At 46.2% G+C, this 21352-nt stretch overlaps 1 protein-coding gene across 1 annotated transcript; it reads left to right on the forward strand.

Annotated features, from left to right (window-relative positions):
• The first annotated feature begins 2578 nt into the window (after positions 1–2578).
• Positions 2579–20073, forward strand: ILF2 (interleukin enhancer binding factor 2). The gene is made up of 14 exons (XM_068252421.1): positions 2579–2686; positions 7031–7087; positions 11251–11293; positions 11374–11478; positions 11575–11652; positions 12134–12236; positions 12323–12388; positions 12469–12585; positions 14010–14088; positions 14725–14874; positions 14960–15074; positions 16242–16332; positions 17634–17800; positions 19911–20073. Exons 1-13 carry the CDS (start codon positions 2682–2684, stop codon positions 17792–17794), a joined length of 1170 nt encoding a protein of 389 aa, XP_068108522.1. The 5' UTR covers positions 2579–2681; the 3' UTR covers positions 17795–17800; positions 19911–20073.
• Positions 20074–21352: the final 1279 nt, after the last annotated feature.

Below are 21352 nucleotides of genomic sequence, written 5' to 3' on the forward strand. Positions count from 1 at the left end.
GCATGCGCGCTACTCAGTGTGGAAGGGAGCTTCCGGGCAGCGCAATCAGACATTACACCGGAGCCATGAGGTAAGGGAGGCCGGGGAGGAGTCGAGGCGGTGCGGACGCATCTCGGGGGAGTGAGGGAGTGTCCGCGGAACGTTCCGGGGAGTGGTGGGCGGGAAGCTGCGCTGAATGGCAGGGAGGCCTGGATGAGCAGTCAGGGAAGCTGTGTGTTCGACCAGTTGGTAAAATAACTTCAATGGGGGTATGGCTGCACTTAGTATCATGGAAACACTCGAGGATGAGTCAGCGTAGTGCATTGCCATACTCATACATGCATGGTTCAATTCTGTAAGAAAAGGAAAAAAAAACACTGGTGAATACTTACCTTGGGAGGGGGAAGCCTCTGGATCAGCCTTTCTCAACCTTTTTACCCTGGAGGAACCCTGCAAATAATTTTTTGATCTCGAGGAACCCCGGCATTTATTTTGTAAGAGGCGTGGTCTAAAAGTATGGCTATTTTTTTCATTGCCCCCTACTACACTGCCTTTCACTATACTGTCTTTATCCTAGTGCTTTTTATTAATGCGCTTATTATTATTCTGACCACCAAATGAGTGCTTCTTTTTACAGTACCCCCTATTATAATGTGCTCTATTATATCCCCCCCCCCCCCCGATGAGAGGAAATGTCAATGAACCCCTGCAGAGTACTCAGGAACAAACACAGTGTATCCAGCGCAGGAGACTTGGGCGCACAGGGAGTAACTTCGGAGCCGACGGAGCTTAAGTTACTTTTAAAACACAATAATTCGGCTTCCATCAAATGCTGGAAGCCTATTTTTTCATTCCCCACCATCCATGGCGGCCTGGAGGGGGAATAGTATTTAATACGGCAGCAGCAGGATCAGCCATACACCGGCTGTATCCTGCGCCCAAGTCTCCTGCACCGATTCCTCTTGTAGTACGCTTCAGGGAACCCTGGTTAAAAAGCCTGCTCTGGATCCTAACGAGGCTTCGCCGTCCTCATAAGCCTCTCTGATCCAGCCCCTGAACATCAGCAAGGTAATTATTTACCTACCGCGGGTCTCTGCTCCGGCTCTTATGGAAATAGCCGAGCCCGATCAGGTCCGCTCTACAATTGTGCTTGTCTATTTCTGCCAAAGCCCGAACGGAGAACTGCTACTGTGCCTGCGCTGTGGTCGAGGAAGGTAAATATTGCAGGAGCTACCGCACTATAGCCGACATCCTTGTCAGCTGTAGTTTCAGGGCAGCCAATGCTGAGTTTGGGTGGTAAGTATCCCCCAGGAGTTTTTTTTTTTTTTTTAAATCCGATGGAATTGGAGAGCAGCTTGTTAGTGGACCCATACAATTGATAATATGATAAAATTGGAGAATCGATTGTCAGAAGAATCATATTGTTAAAGGGGTTCTCTTGCACTTTAAAAAAACAAAAACTGCCACTTACCTGGGGCTTCTATCGGCCCCCTGCAGCTGAAATGTCCCGCTTTCACCGCCACCATTAGCGCTATTTCGGGCCGCAACGCGTACAAAAATATGCGTTGTTGCATATCTATGCGTTCGTAATGCGGCAACGCGTATTTACAATAGCACTAATTACAGTCGGGAATGCGAAAAAAAGTTACGCGTGGCCAGTCCTGACGGGCCTGTCGGCAAAAACGAAACTAGCTGGCAGCGGGGGACCAGAGGATTAGTGAGTGGCTGCGAGAGCACAGGACTGCTGCAGGGGGCTGGTAGAAGCCCCAGGTGCGTAAAACTCATTTTTTTTCTGGCTTAAAGAGAACCAGAGAGGACGTAAGTAAAGCTATTATACATACCTGGGGCTTCCTCCAGCCCCATACGCACAGATCGCTCCCACGCCGCCGTCCACCACTTCCTGTTTCCGCCGGTACCGGGTCCCGTAGTTTTGGCCAGTCGACGGCAGCACGCGGCCAATTGTCCGCATCACAGGGGCTCCCTCCATACCCGTACGCGTGCGGTGCCATACTGCGCAGCCGCATGCGATGGATGGAGGGAGCCCCTGTGTATGCGGACATTTGGCCGTGTCCGCCGGAAGTAACGAGACCTGGTACCGCCGATAGAGGAAGCGGAGGATGGCGGCGTGGGAGCGACCCAGGCTTATGGGGCTGGAAGAAGCCCCAGGTATGTATAAAATCTTGTTTCATTTTCCCTCTATGGCAGTCTCTGGTTCCCTTTAAGTGTCCCTTTAAGGTCCATCTTTGGACATGCCGACTAGTCTGATTTAAAGTATCATCTCTCTACTGTATTTTGCTACTGTTCTTTATATATGGATGGAGCTGGTCTAGAAAATGACTTCTTTCTCTATTGTTCACACGTGAGTGAAGGAGCCATCTTGTTTTGTTAATTTAACACTAATAAAGTTTTGTTCCTGCTTTGAAAGCGCCACCATTCCCCTGCCCGCCGTCAGACAGGCGTGGCCCAGCTCTGGCCTCTGAGTGGCTGTGTCTCTTGCCAGTCACGGTGACGCCAGGCAGCTACTGCTAAGTGATTAGAGGAATATTGTATAATGGGCGGTCCTGCAACAAGCCAGGCTGTGATTGGCCCGGCTGCCGGGGTTTATAACCAATAGAAGGCCGGTTTGTTCTTTCAGTATCGCTGCCTCGAGGGGAACGCGGGTGTTCATTGTCTGGGAACGTGTGTGGAACTAAGCCGGAGCCATGAGGTAAGCGAAGCCGGGGAGGAAGCGAGGCGGTGCGGGCGCGTCTCGAGGGAGTGCGGGAACGTTCCGGGGAGTGGTGGGCGGGAAGCGGCGCTGAATGGCGCGGGAGGCCTGGGTGAGCCGCGCGGGAGGGCCGGAGTTTCTCGGTGTCTCCTTTATCAGAGAGCGGAAGGAGCGCGCACGTGCTGAGCTCAGAATATCGGTGCGGGCGGGCCCGACACATGTATTCCGCGTTGGCTTATAGAGGCACGTGAACTTGTTAGGTCAAAAATGGAGCGGGCGGTAATAGAGCCTCAAAATGTGTCTCCGTAAGCGGCGACCCGGAATTGGTAGCCAATCAGGTGTTCGTGCTGAGGCTGCAAGGGTTTGCTACAGTGACAAGTACACTTCTGAATGGTGACCGGGAAGTCGCCTTGTAGGCAGTGCGGGAGGGTCCAGAATATGAATGAGTTACTTTCATGGTTCACGTTTAGCCGGTGTTGCGTAAAGTAATGCGGGAGGTCGTAATTGGGTTAAAGTGATTTTGGGATGGGGGTTTGTTTTTGTTTTGTTTTTTCCCCTGGTTAATGTTTGCTGTGGGTGACCGTGTAATGGGTTTTTTTTCAAACTCTGCTCTATACTGCCCAATCCAAACCATTTAAATATACGTATAAAAATTTTGACCTGAACAAGCAGTTGCTATGGGGACTACCACTTATTACACTCGCCACTGGGACATGTTTTCAAATGATTGTAAATGGATCATTGTTGTAATAATAAAAAAATTCAGTTTAAAGTGATGCAGATTACTTTAAACTAAAATGCTGAAGCCCACAACATTTATAAAGGAGCATATAGCTTAATTGCTAGGTAGTGTTAAAAAAAATCTATAAAGTTACAAAAACCTCTTGAGACCCACCGTTACAGAGGAGGGCCTTTCCAAACTTGACTTGCAGTTACTTCCATTGATGTAATTATGCGATGGGGCCTCTAGGATGGGGACAGGTCACACTATTATAGCTGAAATGGTGCTTTCCCTATGGCCAGATGGTGGAGTCATGTGACCTCAAAGATGACTCTGGGGGACTGTGTTTTGGGCTTTTAGACCTCCTAAACCGTCTACTACTGGTGAGAGGTGCATTTTCCGCTTAATGCTGGATACACACGGTGGGTTCCCGCACTCTTATTTCCCGCTCGAATCCTGTCGATTGGTTTATTTCCAACATGTCAGATTTGCATTTCAATGGACCGTTAGGTCGATTTGGCATACTTTACAATGGTCCATCGAAATGCAAATCAGACATGTTGGAAATAAACCAATCGAGTGCGGGAACGCACCGTGTATCCAGCATAAGGCTGCTATACTGTTTGGTTGGCCAGTTACTGATCAATTTTAACCACCTCCATGGAGTATGAGGGTTCACCTGCAGGTCCTACACAATCTGCTCATAGCATTCAATATCTGACTTTTATACTATTTGGAGGCGGTATGATTGGCCGATCACTGACCAATTTTACCACCACTTTTTTTAGTATGAGGTTCAACTACAGTAGAATTTCGTTATATTAAACTCAGCCCTCAGGTCCCAGCAAATGCATATGTATAAATATACAATATGACCAATTCTGATAGTAAACTACTTTTCCTGGTCCCTTGGAGTTTACTATATAAAGGGACTCTACTGTATATTGAATGCTAACAGTGTAAGTAAACCCCCATACTGCATGCAAGTGGTAAGTCAGTGATTGGTCAATCATAATTGTGTACCAGGCTTTAGCCTACAAGCTCCTACTGACTTTAAAGGGAAGGTTCAGGGACTGTTTAAAAAAAATAAAAATCCGCATCCACTTACCTGGGGCTTCCTCCAGCCCGTGGCAGGCAGGAGGTGCCCTCAGAACTACTGAGCCTGCGCAGTAAAGCTCGGAGGACGTCTGACGTCAGCGCGCCGCCGTGAGGCGCACTTTGGAACGCGGAAGGGGCCAGGTCGGGTCGGCCACCGGCAGCCTGCGGAGCGGCGCCGAGGGCACCTCCTGCCTGCCACGGGCTGGAGGAAACCCCAGGTAAGTGGATGCAGATTTTTATTTTTTTTAAACAGTCCCTGAACCTTCCCTTTAAGCAGACCTGAACTCAGATCTGATCTCTGCTCTAAAAAGACACACAACAGCATAATAACCTTTAACCTCCCTGGCGGCCAATTAAATCCGCCAGGGTGGCAACGCAGCACTATTTAAAAAAAAAATTAAAAAACCATGTAGCTATCCTAGCACTAGCTACATGATGGCTGCAGAGCAGCGGCATCCCCCTACCCTCCGTCAGGAAATCCCATTCTGAATGGGATTTCAATGAGGGCTTCCCCTGTCGCCATGGCGATTGGCGCAATGACGTCAGAGGGAGTCCCGATCCACCCCTCAGCGTTCGGGGGGGCACCCTCTGACACCGAGTGGTGGCGATTGTAAGTAACACGCTGCTAGCTGTGTGTATAAAAAAAAAAAAAATTTATGCAAATCGGCCCAGCGGGGCCTGAGAAATCCTCCTGCGCGGCTTACCCCCTGTCCAGCACGGGGTTACCGATAAGGAGGGTACACAAAAACCTGTTATGCTGGGTACACACGTTGAGATTTCACGTTCAATTCGTGGGAGCGAATGGATCGATTCAAATTTTGATAGTTTCTACCGCCGATTTGGCATACTTAACATGCAAATCGATGGCAGAAACAATCGAAATCCGAATCTAGCATGTTGGAAATAATCAAATTGATCCATTTGATCCCGCGAATCGAACGGGAAATCTCAACTTGTATACCCAGCATTACAGCTGATACAAATCCTGGAATAAATCTGCACAGTTTTTACTTCCTTATTCATGGAAGCAGACATAGGGTTAACTTGTGCTTTCAAATGGCCTTACCGTATATGCTTATCTGCCATAGGCAGTTATGTGACATGGGGATGATCAAATTGCAACTGATTAGTCACAGGTGAGGGGGAATTAGACAGTAAACCTCTCTAAATACATTCAGGGTGCATTTCTGTTTTCCTTCTGTCCTGTGCAAAGAGTTCAGGTCCACTGTAAAGTGGGAGGCGAAGCAGGAGGCTCCCTGCAGTACCCGAGGACAGGGCAATTAGCTGGTTAAGTGAAGTCTGCTCAGACTTCTTCTTGCCAGTAGGGTAAGGGTGAGATTGAAAAGTATCCATTTGCAAGGTGCATACATTTGCATAATTATACATCAGTTCATCATTCATTGCATCCCACTGACCTTCCCTTATTGCCAGTTCTCTAAGAGGCACAGAACCCCTCTTGTTCCATCAGCAGATATTTAATGATTATGATGCTTTGAGCGAAGTCTGAAGGCTGTACATACTTCTGATCTAAGGCTTGAGTCACAAATGTTGAATTGATATCGTATAGTATGTATACATTGTTTGGCCCCAGGGTTTGCTATCTGAAAGAATAGCTCCTCTGTTACTGCTAGGGAAGCTCAATGAGAATTCCAAGTTCACGAAGCTTGGAAGTGGAGCTGCTGCATAATCAACTCAGAACTATCAACCATACCTAGTTATAACAGCTATATGATTGAGCCCACAGGTGAGCATGGACCTTTTTAAAGTCTTTCTGCTTCTGGAAATGTACACAAAGGTAGCCGTGCTCCATGCATATAATGGAACTTGCATATAATGGTCAACCCTCTGCACTCCAGTAGATTGTGAAAATTCATCGCCCCCTGTGCTCCTCCAGGGAGTGATGCATTTTTCCTTTTCCCCTCTGGCTTGTATTTGTGTCACCGTTAGCAAATTGACCATTGAGGCAGTTATTACTGATCCCCCTGGTGCCTGGAGTCCAGCTCAGGAGGAAATCTAGCCTTCTAGCTGTAGACCTTGAACAAGCATGCAGAGTAGATTTTTGTGACCCGATGAGCTGTACTCTTGTTTCTGGTGTGCGATTCAGAGATCAGCAGGACTGCCAGGCAACTGGTTTTATTTTTAAAAGAAAACAAGTATGGCAGCCTCCATATCCCTCTCACTTTAGTTGTCCTTTAAAGGACAGCTAAAGTTATAAATAAAACCAGTTGCCTGGCAGTCCTGCTGATCTCTGAATCGCACACCAGAAACGAGTACAGCTCATCGGGTCACCTGAAACAAGCATGCAGCTAATCCAGTCTGACTTCAGTCAGAGCACCTGATCTGCATGCCTGTTCAGGGGCTGTGGCTAAAAGTATTAGAGACACAAGATCAGCAGGAAAGTCAGGCAACTGGTAGTATTTTTAAAGGGAAAATACATGGTCTTCTCAGTTTAGGTTCCATTTAAGACTGAATCTCCTATGCGCTCTGTATCTAAATGTTTATCTAATGGCTTTTCTTCTTTTCAGGGGAGAAAGAGGCCGAGGACGTGGACGTTTTGGATCCAGAGTGGGACCTGGAACTGGGTAACTATCTTCTGCTTCCTCTTAACCTCCTGAGTGTTGCGCCGCTCAGGAGGCTTTGCCATTTTGTGCACGCTCCCAACAAAGAGATCCCGCAGCTGAAAACACTCTAGCTAGCACTAGGCTAGCTAGTACAAATGTCCGGCACCCTCTGATCGCCGCCCATCCCCCGTTTATACATTATCCAGCGATCTGCGCAGCCTCCCCAGACAGCTCCGGTCTTCATGTGGAGGATCGCACATGACGTCATGCACAAACCCAATCCTCCCCATAGAGAGACCAGAGCTGTGCCGGGAGGCTGTGTGATCGCTGGATCTTGGGTAATGTATAAATGAGGGATCTGGGGGTGCCCAACACTAGTACTAGCTAGCCTAGTGCTAGCGAGAGGATTTACAGTAACTGTAACAAACATTTATTAAGGGGACTCCTGGGGCCACAGAGCAGTATGCCTGACAGTGTTGGGTAGGCCTGAACGATTTTAGGAAAATATTGAATTGCACGATTTTTTTTGTCAGAAATTGCGATTTCGATTCACTATTTTCTTCAAAATCAAGCTTAAGCATGTGCCTCTTTGTCTGCGCAAAGGAGGCGGAGCAGAGCTGTGATAAATCCTAAGCCCAAACAAATAGACAGTAGGTCAAAATTTGAAAAATTAGACCAAGTTGAGGGGGTGGGGAGTTATCATGCCACTGTCCCTTGATTCCCCATGCAGTACATATTACTATGCTTGGCGTGTGTGCTTGGGATAAAAGCCATGTCACAGAGGTGGTTAATGTCAGGTGTGGGATAGGTAGCCTAAAGGTAAGCGGGGGGGGGGGGGGGGTTGCGCTGATACGTATCCATCTTGCACTTTAACACACACCTATACACACTTCTCAATCTTGCAGCACTCACTGATGCACACACTGATATGCATACATGCACACACTAATATGCGCACACACCATACAACTTCTCCAGCACTCACTGATACACACTCTGACACAGTCATGCACTCAGTCTTGCTTACTCAATCTCCATGCTGTGCAGCTCCATCCACATGCTCTCTTCTCCTGTACTTTGAGAATGAAAGGGGGGGGTTCCTTTTCTGCTCCCTGCTTGCATGGGAACTGTTGAATAACTGGGGAGGAAAAGTCAGCCAGACATTAGCTAAATAGCCGTTGTCTCTCCCCATGGTCTGCAGAATTAAACAATCTGTGGAGGAAAGTGTTTGTCACAAGAGCCTGAGCTGCGGGAGGGCACAGGTCCGGCGGAATATCAGCAAAAACCGCCACTGTGGCGATCACGGAATCGTTTCCGTGATCGCGATTTCGATATTAAAACTATCAATCGTTCAGGCCTAGTGTCGGGCATACCGCTAAGGAGGTTAAAGTAGATCGGAGCTAAACTTTTACTCAATGTGTAATTGAGTTCCTTTCATATAGTTTATAGGGCATTCTTCAAGATAGATATAGAGCAGTGTTCTCCCCAGAATTTTTTCCAGCCGGGTGGCATGAAAAAGTAGCTGGGTGGGGCGAGACGAGTGAATGCAGGCCGGTGCTTCTGTGAGCAACTAAGCTAGGAGTGCCGGTGACAGATGGGTACTCAACACAACAGCCTGGGGAGAACACTAGAGCTCTCCCTCCCCTAAATAGGCCTTGCCCACAGCTTCTCCAGAGAGCCTTGGCATTCTGAGCCTTAATAGCAAGGGCTTATGGGAGCTCATCCTGAGGAGGTTACTAGCCAGAGATTTCAGAGGGGAGGGAAGTTTTCACAGGCTGAGGGCTGGAGTTTGGAGATGCACAGCAGCTTGCCTGTGTGTAATGTGACAAACAGAACATGACTGCTCTCATTGTATAACAGTAATAAGTAATCATAAACTGTAGAAGCAGCTTGCAGCTAGATTTGCTGTGTAAACGATCTAAACTTTAGATAAGATGGACAAGCTACTGGTTTTTAGTAGCTTTTCATCTCTCCGCTTTTAGAGAAACTCCAACCTAGAATTGAACTTTATCCCAATCAGTAGCTGATACCCCCTTTTACATGAGAAATATAATGCTTTTCACAAACAGACCATCAGGGGGCGCTGTATGACTGATTTTGTGCTGAAACCCCTCCCACAAGAAGCTCTGAGTACCGCGGTACTCTGGGCAAACTGCCACAATGTAACAATGTTCACTGACAGGAATTAGCTGTTTACAGCTGTCTCTAACAGCCAAAACAGCATGCAGCAGCTACATAACCTGCCCACAGTAAAAATGTCACCATGTAATGTCAGAATGTAAATCGGGGAGAGGAAAGATTTTACAATGAGCAAACACTGACTAAATCATTCATACATAATTATTGTAAAAATGAATTTTTTGCCATCAGATTTCCATTAGGTCCAATGCAAAATGATAAGCAATCAACAAATTGACCGAGATTTTCTAGCATGTCAGAGCGATTGAAATCGGCCACAAATCGATCGATTGGTCAAATGATTTGCGATCAATTTGAATCGGCTCAGTGTATGGGCACCTTTATAGAGATTCCCATTCAATTCCTGGCAGATTTGATCAAACTGCTGTGAATTGATTCCCTCTCAATGCCTTTTTTTTTGGGGGGGGGGGGGGGGGGGTGTTTCTACAATCAATCCAGTATCGACAGGAGGGAAGATCTAGGATGATTAGGAGCGGTAGATTGACAGCCCATAGTGCTGTGCTGGTTGCCTTTTTTTAATTTGATTTCTAGTAGGAATCTAATATAAATCTATGTAGTTTGTGGAAGGAATACATTTCTCTCTCAATCGGTACTTTCAGAGGAATCCATTGCTGTGCCACATAGCTGGCTATCATTGTATGGACCAGCCTTAGGGCTGAAACCCACTAGAGCGATTTTGTGAGTTTAGGGAGCGATTCAAACCGCTAGCGATTTCCCTAAACGCTCAGCTAATGTTCGTGGATGGGCCAAATTCCACTGGAGTGATTACCAAAATTGCAAATGCAGGACATGCAGCATTGTTAGCGTTTCTGCAATGTAAAGTATATAAACACTGCCGTAATCTCTCATTAAAACCTACACAGAGCGATTTTGCTAGCATTTTGAAATTGCTACACACTGTAAAATGAAACGACCAATCAGTTAAACGCTACACAATCGCTGGCAAAAATAACGCCTGTTTCCACTACACACCGATTGGATGCATAAAAATCCAATGCATGCCTATGGGAAAAGCTGCATCATAAAAATCACATTTAGTGGAAACAGGCCCATAGACATTCATTGGAGTTTTTCTGCATCCAATCTGGGTGTAGTGGAAACAGCCCCTGAGGGCCCATTCACGCTAGAGCGTTTTGCCGGCGATTTTGGCAAAGCGATAGCGGTTTTTAAAAGCACTAGTGCAATAATATCCTATGGGCCGCTCTCACTTGGGCAATATGTGTTAATCGCTGGTGATTAATGCAAATTGCCAAACGCGTGGCCTGAACAATTTCCTGGCGATTGCGTTTCAGTACCATAGAAGCGCTAAATGCGATCACTAAAAAATCGCCAAGGGTAAATGGCGATCAACGCAAAAAATCACTTGATTTGAAAGTGTAAATGGGCCCTTTAAAATCGCTACCAAAAGCGCACGAAAACGCTCATGAAATGGCTTACAAAACGCTCATACAAATCCCTAGCGATTTTTGTTGGTTTCAGGCTTTACACTCATCACACAGGTAGATCTTGTGGTGTGTAGACAATTTTTAAGATTTTGAGTATACTGGTATCTTGCAGGTTCCATAGAAGGCTCTGCTCATTTAGAACAGTGTTTCTCAACATTTTATAAGTGTGTACCCCTTTTAAAACCCTGTACTCATCGAGTACCCCCTAGCATAGTAAACATGATCGCAAGTACCCCTTGACAAATATATATTTAATCGTAGTACATGATAATTGGTTCTAAACAATGTGCAAGCATTTATTATTGCTTTTAATTAGCTAAAATACAAATTTGATGTTGTTTAAATAAGAATTATAATTTTCTAAATCTCTAAATTTATCATTCTTGGTTAAGTATATCAAGCCCGAGTACCCCCTGGACCCATCAGAAGTACCCCCTGGGGTACGCGTACCGCATGTTGAGAACCTAGGATTTAGAAGACCTAATTTAGGAGTTTCAGAGAAGCAGGTTGCTGATGCTGATTTCAATTTTTCTCTTGCAGTTTCAGGCCATTTGTTCCACACATTCCATTTGATTTCCATGTGGTGAGTAGCTGCATCCTTTATCTTGGTGTTCAGTTATATGCTGGCTCTTCCTGCCTCTGACCAATCTCCTTTCTTTTCAGTGTGAGATGGCGTTCCCACGTGTTAAAACTGCCCCAGATGATGCCACCTTCAGTGAAGCCCTGCTCAAACGAAACCAAGACCTCGCCCCAACAGCCAACGAGCAGGTGAGTGTCTGTCTGCTGGCCTACCTCCAGGGGTCACTGTTCTGTCATAGAACTGAATGAGGAGCAGTGGGATTAACCTGATGTTTCTTCCTGCAGGCATCCATCCTTTCACTGGTAACAAAGATCAACAACGTCATCGACAACCTGATTGTAGCCCCTGGAAACTTTGAAGTGGTGAGTTTTGAGTTATCTGGGTAATGTTGGGATAAAGACACAATCTGCTGTCAGTTGCGTCTGAGCAGCATATGGACATACAGATAAACTAACTGGCCACAATTCAATAAGTTCCCCTCCTGTCTTTAGTAATGTTTCTGAGTTTGTTTTTTCTTTTTACTGTTCTTGCCATGGTGATAAAGCATGTAGTATTCACTAAACAATTTACCTCAGGAAAACAAAGTTAAGAATTCTGTCTTAAGAGATTTAAGTTAAGGTTTCATTCCTTAAATAACAGAATTCTAAAGTTAAAGGTGGGATGTTAATTCAGAGAGGAATGCAAGTGTAAAGTGTGAGAAGTTATCACCTGGTGGGGGGGGGTGGAGGGGGTAGAAAGGCTGGCTGCAGGGAGTGGCAGTCACTACTGTAGGAGGGTGGAGCCTTGTGGTGACCTCCTTGTTGGGTCAGATTGCTGTGGTGACACTACTCTTCCATCTTGCAGCAAATTGAAGAGGTGCGACAAGTGGGCTCCTACAAGAAGGGCACCATGACCGCCGGACACAACGTGGCAGATTTAGTTGTCATCCTGAAGATCTTACCCACATGTAAGTAGAGCTAAGCCCATAGCCTTTCCCTTTACTCCAGCATGCCCTGTCTGCAGATGCTAATCACGACCTTGTATCTCCTGCAGTGGAAGCAGTCGCTGCCCTCGGTATGAAGGTTGTCGAGACCCTCCGATCGCAAGAACCTTCTGAAGGTAAATGGCTATAAGACTCTTATCTTCTCCCCAGGATTCCTACAGTATAGAGGCTAATATAACCTCTGTTTATCCTTTAGTGCTGTCCATGCTCACAAATGACACTGGCTTTGAGATCAGCTCTGCAGATGCTACTGTGAAAATCCTGATCACCACAGTGCCACCAAACCTGAGGAAGCTGGACCCAGAACTGCACTGTAAGTAACAAGCTCTCCATTCAGGGGTAATTTATGTGATCCACATCACGTCAGACCCGCAAGATGGTGCTTCAGGGCAGTGCGGCTGAGCTATTCAAATCAATGCCCTTTTTTGGGGGGGGGGGGGGGGGGGGGGGGTGTTATGGGTGACTCAAATGAAGACTATACTAAATTCAATTAAGCGTTTGTTTGTTTTTCTATGCTCTGTCTGATGGGACTCAGCCACTGACGTTGCAACAATATGTATTTACACTAGTATCGCAGTTATCCCCGTGAAATAACTGCTTTACACCAGAATGTGTATATATTTCTCGCATTAGCAGCTTCAATAGTTGTCTGAGAGAAGTGCACTGCTTTTGACCTCAGTTGTCAGAAGTTGTTGTGCTGTAAATTCTTGGAATGCTTTGATCTCTCTCCTGGCAGAAAATATAGACACTAAGTCCTGTTGTCTTTCACAGCCTCCTAGTGACAAAAGACCATAAATACACATTACAGCAGTACTAATTAGACGCAGGGAAATGTAACAAGAAATAAAAGGTGCTAAAATTGGCTTGGAGCTGTTACAAGCCTCAATTGGTTGCTAAAAATACAAAAATTGCATAGGTTGTAATAACTGCATATTTGTTATAACTGTTCTAACCTAGTTATGCATTGGACATCTGAATACTTAAAGTTCCATACTTTAACCTCATTACTGACTGAGCTAAGCCAGTTGATAAAAGGACGCCTCTTTGTATGTGTGCCCTCCTGCTGAGCCTTGGCCTTTTACTTGTATGAGATTTACATCTGCATTTGGAGAACATGCTCTCCAGCTGCTGATGTGCACAGGCTAGTGGATGTACTGTGTCGACACTACAGTTGCAGATAACCACCTTGATCTCTAGGTTTTTCATTTATATAAGCACGGAGAACACAGCCTACAAGATGTACCCTGTTAAAGTTTTTCGTCAAGTTTAAGAGCATTGCAAAATGTTAAGGTTCATGAGTCAATTATGCACATGGCCAATGCAAATTGTTACAGGAATAATAAACCACAGATCTATTTCCTAACTATGGATAAAGAAACTGATACTTGAAGAAAAGATGACCACTTGAAAGGCTATATTCTGGACACCCTTCTAAGCCAGCCATAGACCCAGAGCCCATCTATTGGTTTTCACAACTTCTGAAGAGATGCCTTGTCCCTCCAATCTTTTTCTAATAAAAGCAGAATGAAATGGACCTGCTTGGGGTGGGTGGGAAAGATTGAGGGGGCTGTTGCTAATCCTTCTCAGGGAGGCCCCAGTGTTCGGGTTAAACTGCTGAAGCATTTTTGCCAGGCTTGCTGTTGGAATTCTCTCTGATCCCTGTGGTGACCTTGGTATTACGTTTTAGCTGTGAACGTCTTTGTTTTTGTTTTTTTTACATTTTTATTTCTATTACAGTGGACATCAAGGTTCTGCAGAGTGCTCTTGCAGCAGTCCGACACGCTCGCTGGTTTGAAGAGAATGCTTCCCACTCCACGTAAGTGTGCCTGGCAGTGTGTCAACTAGGAGCAAAAGATGGGGTGGAGGTGCTGTGTACCAGTAAGCTTAAGTGCTTATGACAATATTGCAGATCCATGGGCATGCGTTTAGAGCTTGCTGTAGCTTTGCAGTTGGCTTGTGTTCCTTCCTCACGTCCAGCTCAGCGATTTAAAGAGACTGAAGCGAGGATAAATTCTATTTTTTTTTTTTTTAACTTTTATTCCTGTCAATTACTATAACCCCTGCAAAACCGCCGATATCCTGCTGCAAAACGAGGGGTTTATACCCCCCAAATCCCCCTGCAAAATCCACATCTTTCTTGGTCGTGGATTTAGCTGCTCAGGGAGGCAGAGCAATGAGCTACAGCTCTGCCTCCATGCACGTCAATCTGCCGGCAGATCTCCCGGGATTGACTCGCTGAGAGGCAGAGCTACAGGAAGCGCTCCCTGGACAAAGAGGGGATTTGGGGGGTATAAACCCCTCATTTTGCTGCAGGATAGTTGAAGTTTAGCAGGGGTTATGGTCATTGACAGGAGTAAAAGTTAAAAAAATAGAATTTATCCTAGCTTCAGTCTTTCTTTAAGCTGCTGTTCCCCAGTTGACGGTGTTGACACCATGCTGTCTTTCCCTGCAGAGTGAAGGTTCTGATCCGGTTACTGAAAGATCTGAGGGGTCGTTTTGCAGGATTTGAGCCCCTCACCACCTGGATTTTGGACCTCTTGGCCCACTATGCTATCATGAACAATCCAGCAAGGCAGCCTCTGGCCCTAAACGTGGGGTACAGGTAAGCGGGAGCTTGGATATAATTGGGGGTAGGGGGTAATCTTGGTGGTTCTATAAAGTGATACAAATGTCTCTCCCTATTTTAGACGATGCCTCCAGATTTTGGCTGCTGGTCTCTTCCTCCCCGGGTCTGTTGGTATTACTGACCCATGTGAGAGCGGGAACTTCAGAGTCCACACTGTCATGACCTTGGAACAGCAGGTGAGACGCCTCGTTGGGCACACAGCAACCCTTCTCAGCATTACAATTTGTATTTCTGATTGGCAAGCACTCATTTCATCAGGCATACCTCACAATTTGTCAATAAGATGCACACTTTCATGCTGAGCTCTTGTGACTTTATGAAGCTTGAAAAAGGGGCCAATGAAATGCCGTAGCATTTGGTCCATTTCATGCTGTACACTTGCATAAAGATTTGCATCCTGTAGACCAGGCCTAGGCAAAGCTTTTTTTTTTTTTTTTTTTTTTTGTTTGTTTGTTTTAATGCGGCCTGGGCCACATTCCTTTAAAGGGACTCGGAGCTCCCGAAAACAAAATTTATACATACCTGGGGCTTCATCCAGCTCGATTAGCTTGGATCACTCCCATGCCGCCGATGTCTGTAGCTCCGGTACGGGTACCCGCACTTCCCTTACGTCAGACTGGCTCCTACTGACTGAAGTGCGCCCTTTACGTATCCAGCAGCTGCAGAGTGCACTTCTCCTGCGTAGACTGACAGAAGTGCGGGGACCTGGTACCGGAGCTGCTGACATCGGAGGACGGCGGCGTGGGAGCGATCCAAGCTGATGGGGCTGGAGGAAGCCCCAGGTATGTCAGCAGGTGCTGAGGATAAGTCACTTGCCCATATTTCTGTATTTGAAACAATCTGAATCTTTCTATGCAAGATATACAGGGTTAGGTGGTCTTAAAGAGAATCTGTATTCTAAAATTCTTACAATAAAAAGCATGCCATTCTATTATGTTCTCCTGGGCCCCTCTGCTGTTTCTGCCTCTCCCTGCTGCAATCCTGGCTTGTAATTGCCAGTTTTAGGCAGTGTTTACTAACAAGACATGGCTGCTAACAGCATGTGATAGGCTGAGAGTAGCTCAGTGTGTGCCCTACAGAGTGTAGGGGGGGGGGGCGTGGAGAGGGCGTGTGTATATAGCTTCTATCCTATCACAAGCAGCACAGCACAATTCCAGCCTGTGTGCCTGAGCCCAACACAGGAAAGATTAGATTATATAACATAGATAACACAGCCACTGTGCAACTAGGAAAGGCTGCAGTAAGGCAGTCCACACTAGAACAGGTATAGGAACTTATAGGATAGAAGAAATAAGGCTGAAAATGTTTAGTCTCTAACTAAAGCCTCCTTGACTTGTCCCCAGGATATGGTGTGTTACACAGCTCAGACCCTGGTCCGCATTCTGTCTCACGGTGGATACCGCAAGATCCTCGGCCTGGAGGGGGATGCCAGTGGTAAGTGTCCAGAGCAAAGTGCTGCCTCGTATTGGCTATGAACGCATGTATCGAGCTTCAGATTCTGTCAGTGCAGTTTTCTAATACCACAATAGCTTCTAAGGGCCTACCAGTGTTTAATGCAATTCCATGGGAGTGTTTAAAACCACAAATGCAGCGGTGACAGATCGAAAAGCGATCTGCAGTGTGGCTCTGCCCAAAGATTGGAAGGCAAGAGGTCGCTCTCAGAGCAGCGCAGCTCAAACTTTCCCTATTGGCCCAAACGTGTCATCTGTCAATTACCTTTAAATTCCCTTTAGGTCATGCATGTCACTCTGGCCCGCGGGCCGAATTTGGTCCTCAGAGCCATTAAATTTGGCCCCAAGTGGTTTCCCCACTTTGCATTGTTTGGCCCACTCTACACAACCAGGGAAGCTATATTGGAGGTGAAGCCCTAGAACACCAGGGAAGCCATATGGGGGAAAGCACTAAACACAAACTGTAAACGGGAAGGTGGGGGTCTCTAGACCCCAGGGAACTGTATAGGGGAGGGAGGACTACTAGACACCTTAGAACTGGTCCCTAGTAGTCCTCCCTCCCCTATACAGGAAGGTGGCCAGTAGGCATTGATGTTGGCCCACGATTTGGTCCCAGTGTACAATTTCAGCCCACTTTGTATTTGACTTTGACACCCCTGGTTTAGGTCATATTTGGCTACTAATCTAAGCAGCCATTTTGCATAATATTGTGGTATCCAGTTTTGATCTGTTGTAGAATGTGAATTAGGCTAGATTTTCCCCATTAGTAGCTTATAGCTGAGGCATCCATATGTTTGTGCTGCAGAACAGTCTTGTAGAGAGAACTTTCATGCTTTCCTCCTTTTTTTTTTTTTTTTTTTTTTTTTCTCCAGTATGGACCTTTTGCAATCAGTTTGCCACAAAATCAAAAAAAACTAAGGACCTCAATAGATTGTGGGATGTGTTTTATATGCTGGTGTGATCTGTTTGCAATCCAGATTTGCCCTGTTGCAAAAGTCCTGCATGTTGCGTTTCTACTTGTGTCCCTAGCTGCCAGTAAAAATGGCAAAACTCAATTGCAGAAAAGTTCCCTAATCTTTAAACCTAAATAGAAAGTGTTCTGTTATGTAGTGCCTAGCAGCCTGCTTGCATTCTAGGACTGGAACAATCGGTCCTGTGAATAAAATTTTGCTCCTATCATTTTCTCAAGATCTGTAAAGTGCCATATGCTGAGATTACATAAGTGTTTAGAGCCTCACATTGCCTCGTTTCCCCTCTAACTGTTCCTGATCTCTCTTGCTACAGCTCTGGCCACATCTATGTCCACCTGGGATGGTGTTATAGTGACCCCCTCAGAGAAGGCGTATGAGCGCCCCCCAGAGAAGAAGGAAGGAGAGGATGAAGAGCCAGGTCCTGATATCCCCGAAGGTGCAGAGGAAGAGGAGAACATGGAGACTCAGGAGTGATGACAGGTACTCTTCATCCCAATCATCCATTATAAGCCTCCCCTCCTGGAATATACAAGTCTGAGCATGAAATGCCATCTAGTCTCTGTTCTGATTAAAGGAAATGTTAATGTTCTCACTTCTACAAAGGTTACACTGACAGCTGTGCTGCTATTAGAAGTACGACCGATCACCAAATGCAGGTCGTTGTGACTGCAGCAGCCCTCTCTGCTTCACATAAGGCCATGGTGGCCCCCTCCACCAGGTGTTCAGAATACCTACACAGACCATAATTTTCATATCTATCAGACTTTATACCAGACCCAAGCAGAAGTGTTCGAGTATATGGTCTTTTCAGTAACTGTCCCTCTGAGGCCCAGCTCTGCTGCTCTCTACTTTCCTGCTCTGTGGAGACATACAGCTGCATCACTGTGACTCCAGGAGTCACTGAAAGGGATGATGTCCGGCCACAACAATATTTATATAGTGCTTTTCTCCCTGGGGGCTCAAAGCGCTGTGACCCTGCATTATGCAGTCTCAAAGGCTACAAGAGGTGGTAATTGAGGCCATCTGATCCAGCTAGCCCCCTGGATTAATTTTGTATTCCGTTGCAATAAATTGAGGATATTTGCTTCCAAAATTGCATGAAAATTAATTCCGTACTAAACCCTTTCACCAGCGTAGAGGTTCACTCCTTTCAAGTGTCCTTGCTCTACCCACACCAGTCGGTGAGCATTCCGGCCTCTTGCACACTGCATGCATTTCAGATTCCGATTCCGCTTTTTAATCTGTTTTTACATCCGATTCCGATTCAGATTTTTAATCTTAACTGCATGCTGCGTTTTTTGATCTGTTTTTCTGTTGAATGTATTCAAGGAAAATCGGAAACGGATACGGATTTGCAGTGTGCAGGGAGCCTCCATGTTTATTTCAGGTTTCAAGCAGGAATTGTTCACGTGTAAATCCTAATCAAAGACCAGTTTTGGTCGAGCAAATTGACTTAATTTTTTGAATGTAAAAGGAAACCTGAGTATTTAATAGAAACTCAGAGCATACCAAAGTTCCATGCAGATTGTGTCCTGGCCTGGGGTTTAGACCTGTGACCAGCATGTCATAGTGGGAGGGCTTACCGCTACACTTCTGCCCAGGTTGTCAAGACTTTGTGGACACTCCTGTTTAGTCTGTAGATGAGCCATTAACATCTGGGAAGGTGCTGAGCCATGAATATCTGGGAAGGTGCTAAGTGAAAAGCTGTAAACGCGCTAGATAAAACTTGGCCTGAGGTGGTCGCTAACAGTGTCTGCTGATTGAGCGCATGTACATCTGCCTCTGTTATGCTGGCTGGGCAGAGTTGGCCAATCAGCTAGCAGCATTGCTCTCCCTAGTCGCCTCTGTTGCTGTGACATGGCTCTCGTGCCACATAATCACCTTGCATAGCGACAGAACATGTTGCCAGCCTGCAGGCAAGTGATGCCTATGAAGTGTTGGCCCTATACTATCGGGTAGGAATCCCTCACTGGCGACTGTACGGGCCTAAAAGGTTTGTTGCCTAGTCCAGTTGAATAATCTGACGCTTTTATAAGGCTTTTCCCCACCAGCATCTGACCGGCTGTGAGTTCACGATCTGTCAGCTGATCCCATCCACCAGCTGGCTGTTGGCACGGGTGACACAGGCTCCTCCTCCCATGCAGTTGCATGCGCTGTGCTCAAACACAAAAGGAGACTTTTTTTATGAAGTCAGCGCTTGCCACGCATGGTTACAACCACTGCCACTCTGCAGCATCTGAGTGGCAGATGGGAGACTGAACTGCTTAACAAACGAGCAGTTCAGACACCTATGGAAAAGAGGCCTAAAGCAAATAGTTTTATTTGAACCCCAGTTTAAAATGGGCATGGAGGTTCTGCCTTCCCTGTATTGCTGCAGTGGCGTTTTCTGATGTGCAGTTAGTAGCATCTACATGACACTTTGTCCTACAGACGCCTACTAGGTAAAGATCACTGGAGCGCTCTTGTCATGTCAGCATGTGCCCCATGCCAGGGACTGCCCCTACTTGTGCTGTCATCACCAGCCTATACTGTTTTACATTTTGTCAAATGTCTGAGTCGCTGGCTAACTTTTTTATTTTTCTTTTTGCAGGCTTTGGTTCCCCCATGGCAGAAGATACAAGGTCTAATTCAGGACCAATGCCCTTTCTCCGCCACAAACGTTCTGTATTTGTGACCCATTTGTGTTGTGACTTATTTTATACTGTAGCAGTTTTATTTCTGAAAGACAATAAATTTTTATTTCCATTGTTCAACGTGTATCTGGTTTGTGGATAAATTATGGTTAATTTAAACCCTGTGCCTGGGTTAGATGCCCACACTCTACCTACTCTGCTGCAAGGCGCTGTGTATTGACCTGAGGAAGCTGGCTTGTACCCATGAAATGCGTTATCTATTTTGTATTCTTACTTGTGTTTCCAGCCTTATTTTTTGGAGAGGTAAGAGAATACCTCTGGGTTAGATGAGGCTGGTCTTGGAGGCTGTGGCCTGAAGTCTGACTGTCAGCAGAATGTAGTTAATAAAAAAAAAAGCCAATTTGCCTATACATTTTAACCAGCTAACTCAAACTGGACGTTTGTATGCATCCTGTTTTGTCTTTTAACCAGGGCATGTATACACGTCCTGTCAGTCGGCAGCAGATGCACACGCCCACAGCTCGTTCACAGCGGAATTAAGGGACAGTAATTGGCAAACAGGAACATGTTTCCTGAGCCAATGTAAGTGCATGGGAATGAATGAACATGACTCCAGTCGGGAGCCATGTTCGTTCATAAAAAGGAAAGTAAAACTTCTAACAAACCCTTCCTGGTAACTGAGGGAAGTGTATAGCGGCAAATAATGTTGGGCGAACAGTTCGGCTGTGTTAGCCGAACTGCAGCCGAACTGTTCGGCTGCCCAAGCTGTCATTTATCTTTGGCTCTTACTACTTCCGGGTTGCAATGACCCGGAGTAGTACGTCTGCGCTGGCCCGGCGGAGCGCGTCCTAGATCGCGCTCCCGTTGCCGGGCACTCTCTGCGCATGTGTGTGACGTCACTCATGACGTCACACACATGCGCAGAGTGCCCGGCAACGGGAGCGCGATCTAGGACGCGCTCCGCCGGGCCAGCGCAGACGTACTACTCCGAGTCATTGCGACCCGGAAGTAGTAAGAGCCAAAGATAAATGACAGCTTGGGCAGCCGAACAGTTCGGCTAACACAGCCGAACTGTTCGCCCAACTCTAGCGGCAAACTTAAAATTACATTAACTGCTTAGGTCTATCTGGACTGATATATCCATCCAGATGGCATGCCTTGCTGCCGCTGCACCGGCACGTGCTCCTGCTACCTTCCGTTAGCCCGGAGATTAATGTATGGGTACACAGTTACCATTCATTGATCTAAGTCTCCATATGAAAGACGTGACACTCAGCGAGATGGCTCGGTCTTTCATAAATCCCCAACGGTCCTGGCCACACTTTACTTTCGCGTGCAGAAGTAAGCTGAGGGCATCTTGTGGCAAAATAGTAAAAAAAAAATTATCTGGAATTTTTTT

The sequence above is a fragment of the Hyperolius riggenbachi genome, chromosome 9 (assembly GCF_040937935.1).
Source record: "Hyperolius riggenbachi isolate aHypRig1 chromosome 9, aHypRig1.pri, whole genome shotgun sequence".
Classification (NCBI taxonomy): Eukaryota; Metazoa; Chordata; class Amphibia; order Anura; family Hyperoliidae; genus Hyperolius; species Hyperolius riggenbachi.